Source organism: Myotis yumanensis, unplaced genomic scaffold (genome assembly GCF_028538775.1).
Source record: "Myotis yumanensis isolate MYYU_CA2020_CCGP unplaced genomic scaffold, mMyoYum1.0.hap1 SCAF_3, whole genome shotgun sequence".
Lineage (NCBI taxonomy): Eukaryota > Metazoa > Chordata > Mammalia > Chiroptera > Vespertilionidae > Myotis > Myotis yumanensis.
The window spans coordinates 93,788,953-93,810,980 of NW_027223754.1; the positions used below are offsets into that span (position 1 = coordinate 93,788,953).

Genomic DNA, 22,028 nt, shown 5'->3' on the forward strand with positions numbered 1-22,028 from the left:
ATGGCAGATAGTCATGTCCTAAGCTAGACTCTTTCCTGACAAAAGTCAATCTTTACCTTAACTAAAGCTGTCTATTGTATTTTGCATCTATGATAACAGACCTTTGAAATGTCACGGTAACTCCCCCTGTTCTTCCAGGCCCCTCAGACACAACCAATACACCAGGGCAGAGACAATAAATCCTCTCATTGTTATTATTATCATGTTAATTGTTAACTGTTAACTATCCTATACCCACCTGTGTAAAAGATGTATGAGTCTATCATTTTACTTTTTATTCAATACCAGCAGTTACCCCTGCTTTGCTTTCTCCCACTGTGGGGAGCCGATATAGGGTTAAGCCTCAGACTGACCTGTTGGCAAAGTCACAAACAGGTCTTCCGAGTCTTAAACAACCCAATCCAAAAGGTGGCCGCTGATTTACACGCGCTATCATTTAAAAAATAAAAAAGGGGGAATTTGCAGGAAGCTGGTCCATCCTTGCTGCTTGACACAGTCGCTGCAGGGAAGAAACATCTGCACAGCATATGTTTCAAGGGACCTGGGGTATATGGCATACATTTCTTAATATGTTTGCTCCCCTTCTTAGCGCTATGTGTTTTAACCAAGGTCACCTCTCTGAGAAAGGTTGTTTCCCCAGGTGGGGATTTTTCCCTGGAGTTAGGGATTAACAGGACTAAGGAAGGGAATAAAACCCCTTAACTAAGTGCCAGGCGGGTAATTAATCACTTTAACTAGGAACAATCACCCTTAAGCTACATAATCTTTACTTAGGATAATCTCCTTCATTGTAGCTTAACAGAACAGTAGAATAGTGACCTTGGAATGGAGATAACAAACTGCCCTAACCTTTGGAATAGAATGGATAGGATTAAAATCAAATGGTATAAATACAGGTGTAACAGGAGAATAAAAAGAGAACCTCGCTATGCTGATCAACTGAACGCTGCCTCCGTGTCATTCCTTCTTCGCCGACTCCGTCCACACCTTTGGGAACCCCTGGACCTGCTGGGGCTGGACCCCAACATCCCACCTCCCTAATCTATCACCAATGGATTTCATGTAACCCACTTGCTTCTTCTCTTTTGATTGTAATGTATAAAATAAGGTGCAAAACTGCCATTCTCTGGAGTATTATCTCAATCCATTGATATTTGCATTCTGGCAATTGTCGACAGTTTGGCTCAAATAAACTCAAAATTTTCTATAGGTTTGATTGTTTCTTACGTTGACACGTCTGATAATTTCTCAGGGGTTTCTTCTCAATTTCTATATTGGGGAACCCAAGAAACCCAATGTGGGTAACAGAACTAACTTGTTTTAACTGGACTGGAAGCCCAAACAGCAACCCCAACTTACTTATGTGGTGGATGAACATTAACTATGACTTGAAATCTAGGGGGTGCCCAGTCTTCTGTCCCTCTGATCCTTGAGTTAAATTTAATTTCCTCTCCTAAATCCACACTGGATTCAAAGTCTTTTCGGACACGCTCTTCATTTACAACCTGCATAACAACAGAGAATTTAGGAACTTAAGCCTATTTCAGGAACTGAAATTAAAAGAGCACTCAACTGTATTTCCAACATTAAAATTTACCATGATAAATTAAAACTGCTTTCAACCGAACGAAAGGACATGGCAAGAGCCCTTCATGTATCTGAAGCCATCTGGAGAAAAACTGTTTCAAACACCACCCAGCTGAGGTCACTTTTCTTTGTTTCTTAGTTATTTTAGTATTTCATTTGTTTCCAGATTTCAAATTACTGCAAGTAGGTCACTGTGACCTGCAATGCTTTTATGGATAGCATTTTAGTAAATAGGCTGATAGATGCTGCCAATCAGAATCTCCTATGGTTGTCAGACTTCCCCAGAAACATCTTTCAAGACCATTCCCCTGCTTGGCTCCCCTCTGAACCTATTATCATTTAAAATCTAAACTCCTCAAATCAGCATTCTAGGTCCTCCATAGTTGGGCCACTAGTATTCAAGCCTTATTTCCCAGGATCACCACTGCCCTCCCCCAACCCCACCAACACACACACAGACAAGCAAACACATGTTATTCAACCACACCGAACCATTCTGCTCAATAAATACCTCACACACCTCAGTGTCAATTTTGCTCCAGCTGGCCTTTGCCTCCTTTGCATTTCCAGAGAGATTTTTGCCTACCCCTAGTTTATTTATTTATTTCCTTTTATTAAATTTATTGAGTATAGGGGGACTACTTCTATTTTAGCCTTTGCCACAAAGTTCTCTGTTCCCCATGAGCTGCATGCTGCCAGAGGGCAGAGTGTTCTATAGGCAACTGTGGTCGGCAGTTAGACATGAGCAGAGCGAGGAGGATGGGCCAGGTACAGGAGGGGGTTCGGGGAGCCCCAGGTGCCTAACAAAGGACAATTGTAGGGTGGGAACCTTGCCCCCAGGGTGACCGTTCCTTCCCTAGCATGTATCTGGTCATGAGATTTGGACCAGTACCTCTAGACCTTCCCTCCCTAGAGATAACATCTATGCCTAAAGTTGTATTACAGATCCAGGCCCAGATAAGCAAAAAACCAGCCACAACTGTCCTCAAGACAAGCTGCACTGAATAATGACCCCTGCCCTGGTCCTTGCCAGTCAATCAGTGGAAACCCAGACCCTGAAAGGACACACCTGGAAAACTGCTGAATATTCTATTGAGATCTTCCCCTGGGACCTCCCCTAAAATCACCCTCAAAACCCTCAGGACAGAGGACGCTGGCAGCTCCAGGGACTCCAGGGACTCCACTCCAGGGAGAGTGCTTTCTCGCCCTTCAGGGACGGAGAAGGGCATGCTTTCCCTCCTTCTCATTTCCCTTTCCCCTCCTTCTCCCTGCCCCAGGCACCTTACTGTTCCTTCCACACTCCCAAGCTCCAAGGGCCCTTCCTTCCTTTACCTCTATAACTTGTTTCCTAAGCCCATTTCTTCTAGAAATTACTTTTTCTACTTCTGTAATTCACCCCAAAACTGTTTGGGTCTTGGCTCTGAATTCTTTCCTAGCCAGAACCCAAGTACTGAGGTTGCTGAACCCAGGTTTGGTCTGACCCCACCAGTCAGATAGCTGGTGCCTTCCCACTTCCTACAACAGAACCAGCCTGGACTTTCAAATTAGGCAGCATGAGGCATAACTCCTGCTGATACATGAGGAGTATCTAAATCTTACCTACAATAAGATTTTAAAAAATATATTTTTATTGATTTCAGAGAGGAAGGAAGAGGGAGAGATAGAAAGGGGGTAGGAGGGAGGGATCTAGTCATATCCGAGGAGTATCTAAATCTTACCTACACTGACCAGCCCTGCTGGATGTCTTGATATAAAAATGATAATAGCATCTACCTAATAGGACACATGAGAATTAAAATGTGAATTTCGGGTGCATAATAAATACTCAACAAATTTCAGATTCATCCTTCCTTTCAATTCCTCCCCCAACACCCAGTGACCATAAAGGAAACACATACATGTCTGAAATGAATAGCAGGCAAAATGTGAATTTAGGAATGTGAAACTTCCATTCAAAGTCAACTTTTTTTGATACTTACTATGGAGCCAGATGCATTGAGGGAAACTGCCAGCTGATAATTAACTTCTGACAACATCCAGCACTTACGGAACACTTGGTACAATTCTTTGGCTATTAGCTCAGCTGAATTGAAGTTTGGCTCATAAATAACACTGAAATGTAAGAGATGCAAAAGATTAACAATTATATTCATGAGGAGTATAAGGTTCTTCTTCAGATTTTCAACTATCCTTCCCTCTCCAAAAACTCAGAGGAGGCATCATAGAAGAGACCATGCATCAACCACAGTACCAACGGTTATCTTACTCAACACAATTCCTCCATGTTCAACAGAGTAGCTTTATTTATTGAGGGTACCAAGACTGAGAGGTATATTGAAAAGAGCACTGGATTTAGAGTTAGAAGACCTAAGTTCAAATCATACCTCTGTTATTTAGCAGCATTGTGCCCTGAGGCACACTGTGTCTGAACCTTAGTTTCTACATCTTTAAAATGGGGTTTTAAAAAAGCCTACCCATGAGGATCACATAAGAATGTATACAAATGTATACAAAAGTCTTTTAAACACTATAAAAACATTGTAGAAACTTGAGTGGTGATTGTTGCATTTCAACTGACTGAACTTGGCCTGAGATGTTCACAGAGGCCTGGAATTCAGTGTCTCAGAAGTGATGGCCCAGGGGCCTATGTGAAGGAGGACATGAAAGAGAGATACCTCTTAGAGGAGCTACAGGAACATCCACAGGTTTCTGTGGTATTGCTGAACTTTCCAAGTTCTGTGGAAAAATAGAAGAAAGAGTAGAGAGGTCTTTTAGTCTGTTTCACTTAATCACAGTCAATTTTATAAGCACACAAAAATAGCTCCCTGCATTTCAGAAAGCACCACTTATTCAGCATCTTCATACTTCAGTGTCTTTTGAGTTTCTATTATGAGGCTACAGCTAATAACCAAAGACAGAATTTCAAAATATACTCACCTAGCCTGGCCAGTGTGGCTCAGTGATTGATTGTCCACCTATTAACCAGGAGGCCATGGTTCGATTCCCAGTCAGGGCACATGCCCGGGTTGTGGGTTCAATCCCCAGTGGGGGGTGCGCAGGAGGCAACCAACCAATGATTCTCTCTCATCACTGATGTTTCTTTTCTTTTTTAAAAAAAATAGCATTTTAAAAAATATATTTTTATTGATTTCAGAGAGGAAGGGAGAGGGAGAGACAGAAAGGAGGCAGGAGGGAGGGATCTAGTCATATCTGAAGAGTATCTAAATCTTACCTACAATAACAAATTTATCAAAGTCACATTTGCAGGCCTCTTTCACCACATCACAGTAAGTAGGTGTTTTAACAACTGGGCTGACCTGTAACACAGCACAACCTAGAGAAAGAAAAGGGGGTTTCACCAACAAGAAAAAAAGTACACAATCTGTAACATGCAACTATATAGAAGTTAGGAATAAAAAGGGCTAAGAATTTTAAAATTCAGCTTCAAGAATTTTCAGAAAAGCAAGTGTAGTAAGCAGCGAGAATGGCACCAGGTGTTAGATCAGTGGAGTCAGAACAAACCTTCATTCAGCAACTTCGGTAATGGAATTCTGGCTAGGAAAGAATTCAGAACCAAGACTCAAATTACAAGAGAAAATTTATTTAGAAAGTCATAGAGGTAGAAGAAGTGAGCTGTAGAAGAAATGAGCTCAGGAAACAAGTTACAGAGGAAAAAGAAGGGTCCTTGGAGCTTAGGAGAAAGAGAGAAGCCAGGAAAATGAGCCTGGGGGAAGAAGAGTGGGAGGGAGTGGGGAAAGGCACTGGTGTTGATTGTCTGGTTTTGCTGCTTCTCTGGGCCTGGAGCTGAAATATAACTGAGGCCTAGATGAACTTGATGCAGGTCAAAACCTCATTGTCCTGGGAGCTTAATGCTTAAGGGCTATTCTTTGTCCCTCTTGTTTGTTTTCCTTCTGAGGAGTGGGTGTCTAGCCCATATGCCTAGCAACATGCCATGGGAGGATGGGTCAGGGGAGGGCCCAAACCGCATGACCAGTGTTATGAAAGGTCAGAGGGTCTAAATCGCATGACCAGCAATATGCTAAGGAAGAAAAGGTCACCCTGGGGATGAGGTTGTTTTCCCAGTTTTATCCTTTGCTAGACATCAGAGCTTTTCACCCTGGTGACCTTCTGTAGCACCTGACCCATTGTCCTTGCTCTGCTCATGTCTAACTGCCTACGACACAAAGAATTATTTCTGTGTTGTTCTTACATTCACCATCACTAAGTGAAACACACTGAGTATGTGGGAGTTCATAAAAGTAATCTGTCTGCTTTTACATATGTTTGAAAATTCCAATAATACAAAGGTTTAAAAAATGGTAGCGGGGAAAGCAATTTCAGCTTCACAGTGAGGGAAAGAATATAGGTGACATAAACACTGTACTGAGTTGAATAGTGTGGTGCCCCTGCCCCCCCCAAAAAAATCATGTCTACCCAGAAACAGTGAATGTAGCCTTATTTGGAATTAGGGTATTTGCAGATGTAGTTAAGATGAGGTCCTACTGGAGTAGGGTGAACCCTAAATCTAATGACTGGTCATAAAAAGAGAGAAATTTGGACACAGACACAGATATATATATATATAGAGAGAACACCATGTGAAGAAGGAGGCAGAGAATTGGGTGATGTGTCTACCAACCAAGGAACATCAAGGATTACCAGCAACCACCAGAAGCTGGGACAGAGACATGAAGCAGATTCTCCCTCAGAGTCTCCAGAAGGATCCAGCCCTTCCACAACTTCATTTCTGACTTCTGGACTCCATAAATGTGAGACAATAAATTTCTATTATTTTAAGATACCTAATTCATGGTATTTGGTCACAGTAGCCCTAGGAAACTAATAAAATATGTACATACTTTTCTATCCCTAATACCAGTCTGGGGAATTATCCTAAGAACGTCATTAAAAAGAAAATTTAATGAAAGGGGAAGATTTGGGGATCTGGCTGGATAGCTCAGTTGGTTAGAGCATCATCCCGATAACCAAGGTTGCAGGTTCTATCTCCAGTCAGGGCAACCAATGAATGCATAAATAAGTGGAACAACTAATCAATCTCTCTCCCTCTTCTTTCTCTCTCAAATCAATAAATACTTTTTTTTTTTTTTTTAAAGAAAGAAGAAGGCTTTGATCACTAAGGTGCTATTTGTAGTCTATTTAAAATACTGAAAGCTACTTTAATGTCAAGGAATAGGGAATTGATATTGTAAATCACTCTGTTAACTCAAGAAATAACATGATTGAAAAATGTGAAAGTCATAACAACTTGAAAAACCAGATATGAAATACTGTTAATATAATCATACTAGTGTCCCAGTGCACGGATTTGTGCACTGTTGGGGTCCTGCCCCAGCAGGTCCAGGGGTTCCCAAAGGTGTGGACAGAGTTGGCGAAGAAGGAATGACATGGAGGCAGCATTCAGTTGATCAGTATAGCGAGGTTCTCTTTTTAGTCTCCTGTTACATCTGTATTTATACCATTTGATTTTAATCCTATCCATTCTATTCCAAAGGTTAGGACAGTTTGTTATCTCCATTCCAAGGTCACTACTCTACTGTTCTGTTAAGATACAAGGAAGTAACTGAAGGAGATTATCCTAAGTAGAGATTATGTAGCTTAAGCATAATTGTTTGTAGTTAAGGTGATTAACTGCCCGCATGGCACTTAGTTAAGGGGTTTTACTGATTTATTCCCTTCCTTAGTCCTGTTAATCCCTAACTCCAGGGAAAAATCCCTACCTGGGGAAACAACCTTTCTCGGGGAGGTGGCCTTGGTTAAAACACATAGCGCTAAGAGGGGGAAGCAAACATATTAAGAACAGTATGCCATATACCCCAGGTCCCTTGAAACATATGCTGTGCAGATGTTTCTTCCCTGCAGCGACTGTGTCAAGCAGCAAGGGTGGACCGGCTTCTGGCAGTGCACATTGAAAGGAAATTAATTAGAAGAAATATTTTAATATCTCTATTGGTGTCTTGCTAATGAAAAGAAAATAGGATTCTACCAAGTCTCCTATCTATCTAGTCCAGGACTTCTGTGAGGATCAAATGAGATGAGGCACTTGAAAAAGCTTCACAAACATTTGGTAAAGTGTAAAATGTTTGCACCTTTCTATAAAGCAAGTTGGGTTCCTTGGCTGAAGAAACTCCAAGGAGGCTAGTTGCTAGGAAGAAGAAGCAGGGTGCTGCTACGTGACGTCATTACCCAGCACCCACAGTGACCGCTTCTGGGCTGGGCTGCGGGCTGCATTTTGCGCCATAGGGTCTTGGCAGTGTTGGCTGCAATTTGGTGGGGTGTTGCTCCGGGGTGTTGGAGGGGCCAGTGTCCCTCTTGGGGGAAGCCAAGTGTTGGTTTGTCGGTGCCACAGCGTTTGTTTTTAAATGGCCAGTGGGCATCATGGAAGCTTTTGCGTTGAGTGTCTGACCCCTGGTGGCCAGTGCGCATCATAGCTACCAGTCACACAGATGGACACTTAGCCTTTTATATATGTAGATTAGTGATGTAATTACATTAATATGAGTGTATAATTACTGTAAAACTGAATTCACTTGAATAAACATAGAAATGAATACAGGTGTTTAGGGAAATAGTGTAGTCCATATGTTACAGAGAGGTTATGTGAGTGGGTTTCATAGTTGACAGGCCAGTTTAACACTGCATTGCCCCATCCCAGCCAGGAGACAATAGGCAATAAACTTCTCAGCTTTGGTTTCCTCATGGATAAAATGGGGACAATTTCACCTACTCCTGTCTTTCCCACAATCTTTTGACCATGATCCACAGTAACATACAATTTACATTGCAACTAAGTGTAAGCACGAAAATATATTTAACTGTTAAAAAGTTCCAAGAAGCATTCCTTGCTCATCCTCACTAATCTGACGTGCAGACTGATACTTTCTTTTCTTTTTTCTTTATTTTAATTTAATGATCTCATGACCAACCTGCAATTTAAATATATTTTTATTGATATCAGGTTAGTGAGAGGGAGAGAGAGATAGAAACATAAATGATGAGAGAATCATTGATCAGCAGCCTCCTGCATGCTCCACACTGGGGATGGAGCTCACAACTTGGGCATTTGCCCTGACCGGGAATCTAACCATGATCTCCTAGTTTATAAGTCAATGCTCAACCACAGCCGTGCCAGCAGGGCCCAACCTGCAATTTAAAGAATGCTGACCTACCTCATGGAGTAGCATCTATCACCATAATGTGATTAGGAAGAGAAGATGGTGGCAGAGTAGGCAAATCTTTCCTGTACCTCTTCCCAGGGCCAGACTGGAAATAAAACTAAACTGGGGAACATTCACCTGGAATTACCAACTGAAGTCCCGCTGAAGAGAAGACATAATAAGGAAGGGCAGAAAACACATGGAGCCTGGAAGGATGGGCGAGGTTACAAGAGAGGCTGACCTAGCTTCCACAGGCGGTAGGCCAAGAGTGAGGAGGAATCTGTCTTACGGCTCTGTCCAGAGCACCAGAGCCAAGAACATCTAGCCATGAAAGGTGGGGGGCTTCTATCTCCTGGGAAGACCAGAGCTGGTTGAAGATAAAGCCACATTTTTTTGTTTTAATTCAGAGCACAGGATTTTTGTTTGTAGCTATTCATGAGGCTTTAATGGAGAGAGTGCAAGGTGGACTGGAGATGCCTGAGGAGAGGCTGGGTGGGAAGCATTGGGGGTAGATGTGAAAAAGTGGCAGCCAGGAGATCTGCAATCTGTCATAATCCCCCAAATTGAAGCGGCCATTTTTCCTGAGATGTGTAGACCCCTCCCAGAAGCCACAGTTCAGGACAAGTCAAATATCCCACCCTAGGGGATACAGCTCGCCCCACCCTCAGGAAACCTGCTTCCACACTCTGCATCTCAATCACTGTCGAGGAGATGGCAGCAGAGGCCAAACCTGTGGGTTTAAACAGTCTCAGGGAGCCTCAGTGATTGGTTTGGGGGTGGAGCTGTCCACCCCACCATCCTGGGAACCTGACTGATTCTCACTCCTCACAGGAGAGCTGATAGAAACTCCCATTTTCTAGCAGATCCCACTAGACTGCATACAAGGATCTCCACCCAGCCACGACAGTGAAATATTCTGGAACTCTCTCACAGGAGTAGCTCTGGGGAAACACACCCACCACTTTCCGGGGGAGGCAGAGTGCAGGGAAATGAGGAAGTTTGCTAACTGGGTCTTGTGCTGCTAACAAACAGGCCTGAGAGTGCAGCTTGGACCCTGCCATGTGCAGTCAAGTACTGTGGGGACAGACACAAACTCTGGATCACTTAAAGCTTATAACAGATTGCTGAGAGTTAGATGTGGACAGCTCTGACATTGGTCAGCACCAAAGTACCTCCCAAGAGGTCCAGACTTGGGAGACAAAGCAGTCAGCCTCAGCCAACAGAAGAGCAGGATCCAAAGGGAGCTCCCAGGAGTCAGTAAACTCTGCTGAGATGAGTGCCACTTCACTTTTTTCCCCCTTCATTACCTTCTTTATTGCTTTATTATTTTATCCTTTCTTTTTTCTTTCATATATTTAATTTTTCTTTCATTTTCTTACTCTACTTTTCTTCTTTCTCCTGCTTTCTTTTTTCTTTTTTCTTATTTTTTGTATTTCTATTTTCTCATCTTTTTTTCCTTTTTATAATTTATTTTCCTTTTTTATTTTATACCATTTTCTTCCCCTATTCCTTATTCTTATTTTCTTTCACCTCTGCACTTTCATATCCCTTTTTTCCCCTTCATTTTCCTTCTTGTAGATTTTTTTAATTATTATTCTTGTTCTCTTTCCTAATTCTCTTTTCTTTTATGGTTGCTTTTGTTGTTGTTGTTGTAGGGGCATATTGTATATTTTTGTTTTGTTTCTTGTTTTGTTGTGTTGTGTTTTGCTTTGTCCTGTCACAATAGCTCGCACAAGGTAGTCTGGGATGAACCTCACAGTCAGCCAGCCTGAGAAGAGATCTAAGCCATGAATGGAACAATTGTAATCAAGGCCCAATTACAACAGGAGAGCCCAAATAAACCACACAAAGGACATTCCTGGGGCATCCAGTTCAGAAGATTAAAGAGGCTGCACCACAGAACACTCACTACATAAGGTCAACCCACAAAGATGGGGAAGCACAGCAGTTTGAACACATAGAAACAAATATAAATGGACAGCAAAAATGGGGAGACAAAGAAACAAACCCCAAATAAAAAAAGGAGGAAACTCCAGAAAAATATTTAAATGAAATGGAGGCAAGCAATTTATTAGACATAGATGTCAAAGTAATGGTTATAAGGATGCTTGAGGAACTTAGTAAGAATTACAAGGAACTAAGTGGGAACTACAACAGCATAAAAAAAGAAATAAAAATCATGAACAAGACCAGTCAGAAATAAAGACTAACATATCTGGTATCAAGAGTAGATGAAATGAGACAGAAGATCAAATTAGTGATTTGGAAGACAAGGTAGAAAAAGACACTCAATTAGAGCAGCAAAAAGAAAAAAGAATTAAAAAGCAGGAGGATAGTTTAAGGTAACTTTGGGACAACATGAAACAGAACAATATCTGCAACACTGGGGTAAGAGAAAGAGAATAAAATAAGCAAGGTATAGAGAACCTATTTTAAAAAAATAATGGCAGAAAACTTCTCTAATCTGGTGAAGAAAAAAGTCACACAAGTTCAGGAAACACAAAGAGTTCCAATCAAGATAAACCTAAGGAGACCCAGTTAAGACACATCATAATTAAAACCTTAAAGACAAAGCATCTTAAAAGCAGCAAGAGAGAGACAAAAAAAAAAAAAAAATACCTACAAAAGAGTATCCATTAGAATGTGAGCTGATTTCTCAACAAAAACACTTCAAGTCAGAAGGTACTGGCATGAAGTATTCAAAGTAATGAAAAGCAAGGAACTGAACCCAAGACTACTCTATCCAGTAAAGTTATCATTTAAAATTGAAGATAAAATAAAGAGCTTCCCAGACAAAATAAAGGCTAAAGGAGTACATTACCACCTAACTTGCACTACAAGAAATGTTAAAGGAAGTGCTTTAAGAAGAAGAAGAAATCAAGTGAGAGAGGAACATCATAAGTATTTAAAAAATTGACAATAGGTAAGTACATATCAACAATAACCTTAAATATAAGTGGACTAAGTGCTCCAATCAATAGACATAGGGTAGATAAATGGATAAGAAAACATGACCAATATATATGCTGTGTACAAGAGACCCACCTCAGAACAAAAGATTCATTCAGACTGAAAGTGAAGGTATGGGAAAAATATTCCATGCAAATGGAAATTTTTAAAAAGTTGAGTTAGTAATACTCATATCTGACAAAACAGACTTCAAAACAAAGGCCATAGTAAGAAGCCAGGAAGGACCCTACATAACACTGATAAACATATACACACCCAATAAAGTAGTATATATATAATATATATATATACTCTTGGAAGACTATATGGGAGAAATGTGTTACAATACAGTCACAGTGTCACAGTAGGGGACATTAACACCTCACTGACATCACTGGATAAATCTTCTAGACAAAAAGTCAACAAGGAAACCATGGCCTTCAATGACATGCTAGATCAGATGGATTTAATTGACATTTACAGAATAGTTCATCCCAAAGGGGCAAAATACACATTTTTCTCAAGTGCACATAAATTATTCCAAAAGATAGACCACCTGTTAAGACACAAAATAAGTCTTAACAAATTCAAGAAGATTTAAATCACATCAAGCATCTTGGATTGCAATGACATGAAACTAGAAATCAGCTACAATAAAAAAAAATACCTCAAAAACAATCAAACACATGGAGACCAAATAGCTTGTTATTAACAATGAATAGATTACCAGTGAGATCAAAGCATAAATCACAAAATTCCTGGAAACAAATAAATAAACACACAACAACCCAAAATTTATGGAACACAGTGAAAGCAGTCCTGAGAGGGAAGTTCATAGCATTACAGGCCTACCTCAACAAATAGGAAAAACTCAAACCTACAACTAAACCTACAACTAAAAGAATTAGAAAGAGAACACAAGAAAAGTCCAAAGAAAGTAGAAGGAAGGAAATAATTAAGATTAGAGTGGAAATAAATGACAGAGTCTGAAAAAAGTAAAATTAAAAAGATCAGTAACATCAAGATCTGGTTCTTTGAAAAGATAAATAAGATTGATGAACTTTTAGCCAGATTTATCAGGAAACAAAATAAACAAAATAAAAAATGAAAGAGGTAAAGTAACAATCAACACCACAGAAATACAAAGGATTGTAAGAAAATAATTTGAACATATATATGCCAACAAAGGGGACCACCTGGGCAAAATGATAAATTCCTAGAAACATACAATCTGCCAAAACTCAATCAGGAAAAATCAGAAAACCAGAATAGTCCAAAAACAACTAGTGAAATTGAAGCAATAATAATCATATCTAATAAAAGAGAAATATGGTAATTAGCCATACCTCCGCTACCGTTCCCATTGGCTAATCAGGACGATATGCAAATTAACTGCCAGCCAAGATGGCGGCCGGCAGCCAGGCAGCTTGAAGCGAACAGGAGGCTTGCTTGCTTCAGTGACGGAGGAAGCCAACGTTCCCCGCCTGCCGCTGCCGGCCTCTGAGCTTGCAGTTTGAAGCATTGTTATAAATATAGAAGCTAAACAAAACCCCAGAAACCAACCGGGATCTCAGAGCTGGAGTTGAAACAGTGTTTCGATTATAGAACCCAAACAAACCAGATACCTGCTTTCAGCAGCCAAGGCCTCAGAGCTGGAGGCAAGCCTCAGAGCTAAAGCTGGCCCAGAATAAAAAAGAAAAAGAAAAAAAGGAGCGGTTGGGAGTTTCAGTCACCTGCCAGCCTGAAAACAGCCCTCAGCCCCTCACCCAGGCTGGCCAGGCACCCCAGTGGGGACCCCCACCCTGAAGGGGGTGTGACCAGCTGCAAACAGCCATCATCCCCTAATCCAGGCTGGCCAGGCACCCCAGTAGGGACCCCCACCCTGATCCAGGACACCCTTCAGGGCAAACCAGCCGGCCCCCACCCGTGCACCAGGCCTCTATCCTATATAGTAAAAGGGTAATATGCCTCCTGGCATCAGAATCAGCGTGACAGGAGGCAGTGCCCAAACCCCCTGATCGCCCTGCGGCTCTGTGTGTGACAGGGGGCGGGGCCACAACCTCCCTATCCGCCCTGCTCTGTTCGTGACAGGGGAAGGAGCCCCAACCCCCTGATCAGCTCTGCTCTATGCCTGATAGGGGGGAGCTCCCCAACTCCCTGATCGCCCTGCGGCTCTGTGTGTGACAGGGTGCGGTGCCCCAACCCCCTGATCGGCCCTGCTCTGTGGGTGACAGGGGGCGGTGCCCCAACTCCCCTATTGGCCCTACTCTGTGAGTGACAGGGGGGAGCTCCTCAATCCCCTGATTGGCCCTGCTCTGTGCGTGACAGGGGGGAGCTCCCCAACCCCCCGATGGGCCCTGCTCTGTGCGTGACAGGGGGGAGCTCCCCAACCCCCCTGATGGGCCCTGCTCTGTGAGTGACGGGGGCAGTGCCCCAACCCCCTGATTGGCCCTGCTCTGTGAGTGATGGGGGCAGTGCCCCAACCCCCTGATTGGCCCTGCTCTGTGCATGACAGGGGGTGGTGCCGCAACCTCCCCATCGACCCTGCCTTGAGTGTGACAGGGGGCGGCGCCCCAACCCCCCAATCAGCCCTACCCCGAGCGTGACTGAGGGTGGCATCACAACCTCCTGATCCGCCCTGCTCTGTGCATGACAAGGGGGGGCACCCCAACTCCCCAATCAGCTCTGCTCTGAGCCCGACCAGGGGCGGCACCTAGGAATTCGGCCTGCCCTCTGCCACCCGGGAGCAGGCCTAAGCCAGCAGGTCATTATCTCCCGAGGGGTCCCAGACTGCGAGGGGGCACAGGCGGGCTGAGGGACCCTCCCTCCCCCCCAAGTGCACAAATTTTTGTGCACCGGGCCTCTAGTAATAATAATAATAATAATAATAACCTGCCAGCAAACAAAAGCCCTGGTCCAGAGGACTTCAATTGGAAGTTTTATTAATATTCAAAGAACTAACATCTATCTTTCTCAAACTACTCCAAAAAGTCCAAGAGAAAGAAACACTTTCAAGCTCTTTTTATGAGGATTGCACTATCCTAATTCCAAAACCAGATAAAGACACTACAAAGAAAGAAAATTACAGGTCAATAACCTGCTGAACATAGATGCTAAAATCCTCAACAAAATATTAGCAAATCAGATCCAACAATATATTAAGTGGGATTTATTACAGGGATGAAAGAATGGTTTAATATTTGCAAATTAATAGACATAATGGACCACATAAACAAAATGAAGGATAAAAATCATATGATCATATCAGTAGATGTAGAAAAAGCATTCAACAAAATACAGCACCCATTTATGATAAAAACTCTCAGCAAAGTGGGAACAGAGGGATCATACCTTGACATAATAAAAGCCATATATAACAAACTACAGCCAATATCATACTCAATGGGCAGAAACTAAAAGCATTTTCTTATTCTTTTTAAAATATATTTTTATTGATTTCAGAGAGGAAGGGAGAGGGAGAGAGAGTAGAAACAGCAATGATGAGAGAGAATCATTGATTGACTGCCTTGTGCCTGCGCCCCACCGGGGATCGAGCCCACAACCCGGGCATGTGCCCTGACCAGGAATCCAACTGTGACCTCCTGATTTATAGGTCAACACTCAACCATTGAGCCACTGTGGCCAGGCAAAACTAAAAGCATTTTCCTTAAGATCAGGAAAAAGACAGAGATGTCTGCTTTCACCACTCTTATTCAAGATAGTACTGGAAGTTCTAGCCATAGCTATCAGACAAGAAGAAGAAATAAAAGGCATCCAAATTGGAAAGGAGGGAGTAAAACTGTCATAATTTTCAGATGGCATGATATTGTATATAGAAAACCCTAAAGACTCCACTCAAAACCTACTAGATTTAATAAATAAATTCTGCAAAGTAGCAAGATACAAAATTAACACCCAGAAATTGATGGCATTTTCATACACCAGTAATAAACCCTCAGAAAGGGAAAGTAAAAAAATATATATACCATTTACAATTACAACAAAAGAAAATAAGATACCTGAGAATAAACATAACCAATGAGGTAAGAGACTTGTACTCAGAAAACTACAGGACATTAAAAAATGAAATAGAGGGAAATACAAACTGCCGGGAACCAATTCCAGCATGTCATAATTTCAAGAGTTTCATCAAAAGATTGATGAGACTTGGGGACTCAACAGGGTTGAGTCACACATGTAGTCACCAGCTGAGAATGGCTAAAGGCATTTCCCCAAACCTGAATAGGATACATTAAATTGATTGTGGCTGCCAGGCAGTTAAAGGGCATCTTAATCTACATGTTATTGCCTCCTACTGGCCAAACGCCTGAACAGCCGTAGGCTAATACCCCCATTCTGACAATGGACTCTGTAACAAACCCTGACCCTTTGAAGTGTATATCTCCACCTCGCCTCAGGACAAGTTGTGTTAATAAAAAGCAGGGGGTCCTGGGGACAGAGAGAACCTAAGACCTTAGACCTAAGACCTGGATCTTAGCTCCTTTAGCTAAGCTCCTCTGACCCCCAGTGCCTTTCAAAATTATATTTCGTCTCCGGATTCTTTATTAGCCTCTGGATTCCTATGTCATCTACGCACAGCCCCTTCTCCAGATTACTGAACCCTTCTTGATGCTGGGACAAGAACCCCGGCAACAAACAAGTAGAAGCATATACTATGTTCATGGATTAGAAGAATTAATATTATTCAAATGTCCATTCTACCCAAAGCAATCTACACATTCAACACAATCCCTATTTAAATATCAATAGCATATTTCTCATATCTACAACAAATACTCCAAAAAGACCCCGAATAGCCACAGAAATCTTGAGAAAGAAGAACGAAGTTAGGGAGATCATGATACTAGATATTAAACTATACTACAAAGCCATTGTAATAAAACAACCTAGTATTGGCACAAGAACAGGCATATAGACCAATGCAACAGGACAGAGACTCCAGAAATCAACCCATGCCAATATGGTCAATTAATATTTGAGAAAGTCTGTAGAAGCATACAATGGAGTAAAGACTGTCTCTTTAATAAATGGTGTTTGGTAAATAGGATAGGTATATGCAAAAAAGAAAAAAGGAAGGAAGGAAGGAAGGAAGGAAGGAAGGAAGGAAGGAAGGAAGGAAGAAAGAAAGAAAGAAAGAAAGAAAGAAAGAAAGAAAGAAAGAAAGAAAGAAAGAAAGGAAGGAAGAAAGAGAGAGAGAAAGAAAGAAAGAAAAAGAAAGACTAGACCACCAACTTATACCATACACAAGAATAAACTCAAAATGAATAAAAGACTTAAATGTAAGTCATGAAACCATAAAAATCCTAGAAGAAAACATAGGCAGTAAAATCTCAGACATCTCATGTAGCAGTATTTTCACCAAAACATCTCCTAGGGCAGTGGTCGGCAAACTGCGGCTCGCAAGCCACATGCAACTCTTTGGCGCCTTGAGTGTGGCTCTTCCACAAAATACCGACTTCTGCAAATGGGCCATGAAGTTTCAATCACACTATACATGTGCGCCCGCACGTGGTATTTTGTAGAAGAGCCACACTCAAGGGGCCAAAGAGCCGCATGTGGCTCGCGAGCAGTAGTTTGCCAACCATTGTCCTAGGGCAAGAGAAACAAATGAAAAAATAAACAAATGGGACTACATCAAACTAAAAAGCTTCTGTACAGCAAAGAAAACCATCAACAAAATTAAAAAGGAACCTACTGTATGGCTGAATAGGAAAACATATTCGCCAATAATACATATGATAAGGGTTTATTTTCCAAAATATACAAAGAACTCATACAACTCAACACCAGGAAGACCATCTAATTTAAAAATAGGCAGAGGACATACAGATGGCCAATAGACATCTGAAAAAATGCTCAATGTCACTAATCATCAGAGAAATGCAAATTAAAATGACAATGAGATATCACCTCACACCTGGCAGAATGGGTACCATCAATAAATCAACAAGCAATTACTAGCAAGGATGTAAAGAGAAGGGAACCCTAGTACACTGCTGATGGAAATGCAGACTGGTGCAGACATTATAAAAGAGAATGGAGGTTCCTCAAAAAAATGGAACTGCCATTTGACCCAGCAATCCCACTTCTCGGAGTATATCCTGAGAATCCCGAAACACAATCAGAATAAATATATGCATGCTTATGTTCATAGCAGCATTACTTACAATAGCTAATATCTGGAAACAGCCCAAGTGCCCATCTGTAGATGAGTGGATAAAAAAGCTGTGGTACATTTACATACTGGGATACTATGTGGCTATAAAAAGAAGAATCTCTTGCCCTTTGAGACAGCATAGAGGGACCTGTAGAGTATTATGTTAAGCAAAATAAGCCATTTAGAGAAAGACAAATTATCACATGATCTCACTTATATGTGGAATCTAATGAACAAAATAAATTGATGACAAAATAGGTACAGCAGTATGGATGCATGAAACAGAATAATAAATCTCTAATGGTGGGGTTGGGAGGGGACAGGAAGAGATTAACAAAAGAACATATATGCATATATTCATAAGCCATGGACACATATAATAGTTTGGGGAAGGCCTGGGGTGGGGCAGGGGTTGGGTGGAGGGGGTCAAAAAGGGAGAAAACAAGAGATAGCTAAAATACTGTCAACAATAAAAAATAAGAATAATAAAGAAATTTTTAAAGAATGATACTTAATACTAGTAAAAGATAAATATTTTATTTGGATGGTAGAAATATTTTTAAATTTCTTTAACATATATATTTTTAAAATTTCATCTAAACATTAGTATTCAACCATTTAATACATTTTTTAAAAACTTATTTCAAACAAGGCACTATGCTGAATGCAAATACAAATAAGATAAATCTCATCTATCAAAGAATTTAAGGAAACACAGTTGTGTGCCATGGGCTTTAAGAAGTTTAGAGGTGAGATCCACATTGCACAACTCCAGGGGGAGACACGAGCCTAGACAATTAGAGAGCATTCCAGAGCACAACTTATGTTCCATCCCATATGAATGGTACTCCTCTCCTGATGAAAATCAGGGAACACGTCACAGTGCTGGTGGCAAAAAAATGCTTTTGAAGAATGGGAATGATGAAGGAACTAATGTGTGTTCCAAGAGAGCCTCGCTGAAGTAAAGGGAAGAAGGCCGGAGCTTATGAGAAATGTCTACAAACAAGTATAACAGGCTAGTATAACTGAAGCCTATGTTACAACAGAAATAGCGGGATATGCCTGCTGAGAAGGTAGGGAGAAGCTGGTTCCCAGAAGGCTAAAAATCCCAGGATTAAATATGGAACAAACTCAGCAGGCCATTTTAGAGGACTAGAGAGACAGATGTGTGTAGGGTCAATAATAAGGGGAAAGAGTGTGAAAGCAAAGAGAGAAAATTAAAGGCAGCAGATACATATGGAGGACCTAAATGCAGTTCTTAGAAAATGACTGGCCAGAGGGCTGCTGCAGGTAAAAGGCAGGAATGGAGAATGGATGGAGGGGATGTCACTATTACTGAGAAGTCAGAATTGATTTGTTCACTAACTAGAGACTGGACAGAGGTACAGGCACAAGGAAGAAGAAAGAGTCAAAAATAGTGTGCTGAAATATGAACCCACATGCCTTTTCTCTCCACCGGTGGCCTCAGAGGGGATCACAATCTATATTGCATTCCATGGCCAAACTGGTCACACAGTTAGCTGACCAGCTATGGACACCCAATTAAAGCAGGTGCCACCACATGCTCTTTCTGGTAGCCTAGACTTGGGGTCCAGCAAGACTAGGCTGAGCTGTGAGGCCCTGACTGAGAAGTCAAGGAGATGGCAGACAAAAACAAGGGCTAAGGGGTGGGTATGGATGAAGAAGTCAGGCTGTGGAAAAGGGGGAATGAAGCAACTACATGCAGGAAGAGTAGCAATTGCATTTTGTTGCCTCAGAAAAAACAGATGCCAGAGCTGCCTCTTTACTGGTCAGTTTTATATTTCCCATCACTGGGTTCAATGAGGATGCTCCATATACTTCCTAAATAATGTTCCTTTTAATTTGAGCTAGGTAGTGGATTCAACAACAATTTATTACACACCTATTTTATGCCAGGCATTGTGTTATATATGTACCACGCGGAGTGAGTTCTTCTCTCCTGAAAGGGTCCTGATTAAAATGCCAGGTAAAGGAACTCAAAAGGAAAAGCAAGCATTCATTTTTAATCTTTTTAAAAAATATATATTTTATTGATTTTTTACAGAGAAGAGGGGAGAGGGATAGAGAGTTAGAAACATTGATCAGCTGCCTCTTGCACGCCCCCTACTGGGGATGTGCCCGCAACTAAGGTACATGCCCTTGACCGGAATCGAACCCGGGACCCTTGAGTCCGCAGGCTGACGCTCTATCCGCTGAGCCAAACCAGTTAGGCTTTAATCTTTTTTTTTCTTTTTTCTGAAAGGGGCTTGTGAGGGAGTGATAGAGAGATGACTGGTTTAGACATGTTAAGTTAGAGATCCTGGGAGGCCATTCAGGTGGACATGTTCCACAGATCCCAGCAATATTGAGCAAGCACGTAAAAGAGTTGCAGGACTAAAAACACAGATGTGAGAGATGTCAACGGAGAGGGAATGGAAAGATGTTGCAGTGGATAAAATCTCAAGGTAGAAAGAGAAGAATCTAGGACTGAAGCAGGACTCACAGTTAAGAAATGGTAAGAAGATGACAAATTCTATCTTCAGTTCTCAGCTTATTTACCCTCCTCTCCAGGAAGAACTCCCTGGAGCTCCTTCTACTCTGGGACCCGCTGCACTGGGTCCCTGCCTATGATCCCACACAGCCTGGGCTCCACCACAAGAGCTCCTGGAGGGAAGGAGCACATCTGTTGCCTGGTGATGCCCAGCACCCAGCACCTCTCAGGCTCCTTGTTTGTGGAATGAATGAAAGAGGACTTGGAAAGGAAGAAGAGTTAAGAGAATGCTATGTGACAGAAAGCAAAGGAAGATGGAAAATTTCAGCCACTGCCAAAAGGAAAATTAGGATGAAGTCCAAGAAAAACAACAACACATCGATTTAACCATGAAGTGGAGTATGCTAACCAGTCCCAAAACCAAATGGCACATATGATGAGGATTATATGCTAGTAGGTTATTTCAGAAGTTTTAGACAAAGGATTTAAAGACATAGTTCCAGATTTGACAGAGAAGATAAATATGTGTAGAGATTACAGCAAAAAGCTTTCTCATATTTGCCCCACTTGCCTTCATAGCCACTGTTTGAAAAAGTGGAAGACCCGGATTCTTGCTTTATATTGGTATAAAAGGTCACTTCAGAGTCACTTCGATCATTCCCAAGTGACCCACTGGCTTCTTCTATACTCCAGTTCTCTGTGTGCTGTTGACTCAGGATGTTACACTTCATTTTCTCCATTGCTGATATAATCATATCTGCAGCATAAAAGTGGGCATTTTCCTATAGAAAAAAATCATCAGTTAAAATACAAAAGGATAATCAACTTTTTTTCATTGAGGTATATTACATTTTTAAAAATCAAGAAGCCGGCACTCTCCTTCCCAGGGTCACACCTGTGCCTTTCCCTTTCCTTTTCCTTCCCTCTCCCACACCACCCTCCCTCCCCACTCCAGGCACATTACCATTAGGTTTCTCACTCTCAAGCTCCAAGAGCTCTTCCTTTACCTCCATAAATTCTCTCCTAAGCCCGTTTCTTCTAGGAATTACTTTTTCTACCTCTGTAGTTTACCAAATAAATATTCTCTTACAAAAAAAATAAAAATCAAGAAGCCATATTTAAATGGAGTTAATTAGAGGTTATTATGTAAAGTATAGCCCATATCTTCCAGACATAAGACTTAGTCCACTGCAATCAATAAACAACCCAATTTGAATTTCTTGTGAGATAAAACCCTAGGTTGGTGATGGCCCAATGGTTGACATCATTCATCAATCATGGCAGACTTTCCAGCTGAGCATAGACACTGCCTCAGAACCCTTCTCAGCTTGGGGCTCTTGGCAGCCTCCACCTCTATCAATCAAATGCTGAAATGAAACCTACTTGCCATGCCTCATGAAGTGAAATTTCCAAATTTAAATTATAACAGCACTATCTAAAGGATTAACAACACTCTTTGTGGCATAAAAAAAAAAAAGTAAAAGTAAAATATTCACCTTTTCTACATCAACTGGATGCACAAATGCTTCTGCTGAGAAGGAATTTAATGAAATGTTTCTTCTATTGATTTGAACAGCACCTGACAATACAGCAAGTTATTAAAAATAGAGAAAAAGAAGTCCAACGATTATTTAAGAAAACAAAATAA

At 41.4% G+C, this 22,028-nt stretch overlaps 1 protein-coding gene across 5 annotated transcripts in view; it reads right to left on the reverse strand.

Annotated features, from left to right (window-relative positions):
- RUBCNL (rubicon like autophagy enhancer) overlaps positions 1–22,028 on the reverse strand; it is a 79,883-nt gene that overhangs the window by 23,743 nt on the left and 34,112 nt on the right. For 4 of the 5 annotated variants that reach the window (XM_070407486.1, XM_070407485.1, XM_070407482.1 and 1 more), the window contains exons 3-8: positions 21,877–21,959; positions 20,952–21,162; positions 4,820–4,921; positions 4,263–4,323; positions 3,567–3,699; positions 1,360–1,505 (exon numbers count right to left, since the gene is read on the reverse strand). In XM_070407486.1, the coding sequence (XP_070263587.1) occupies positions 1,360–1,505; positions 3,567–3,699; positions 4,263–4,323; positions 4,820–4,921; positions 20,952–21,162; positions 21,877–21,959 (736 nt within the window). The remainder of the gene's footprint in view (positions 1–1,359; positions 1,506–3,566; positions 3,700–4,262; positions 4,324–4,819; positions 4,922–20,951; positions 21,163–21,876; positions 21,960–22,028) is intronic. The other variant, XM_070407484.1, reaches the window with a different exon arrangement.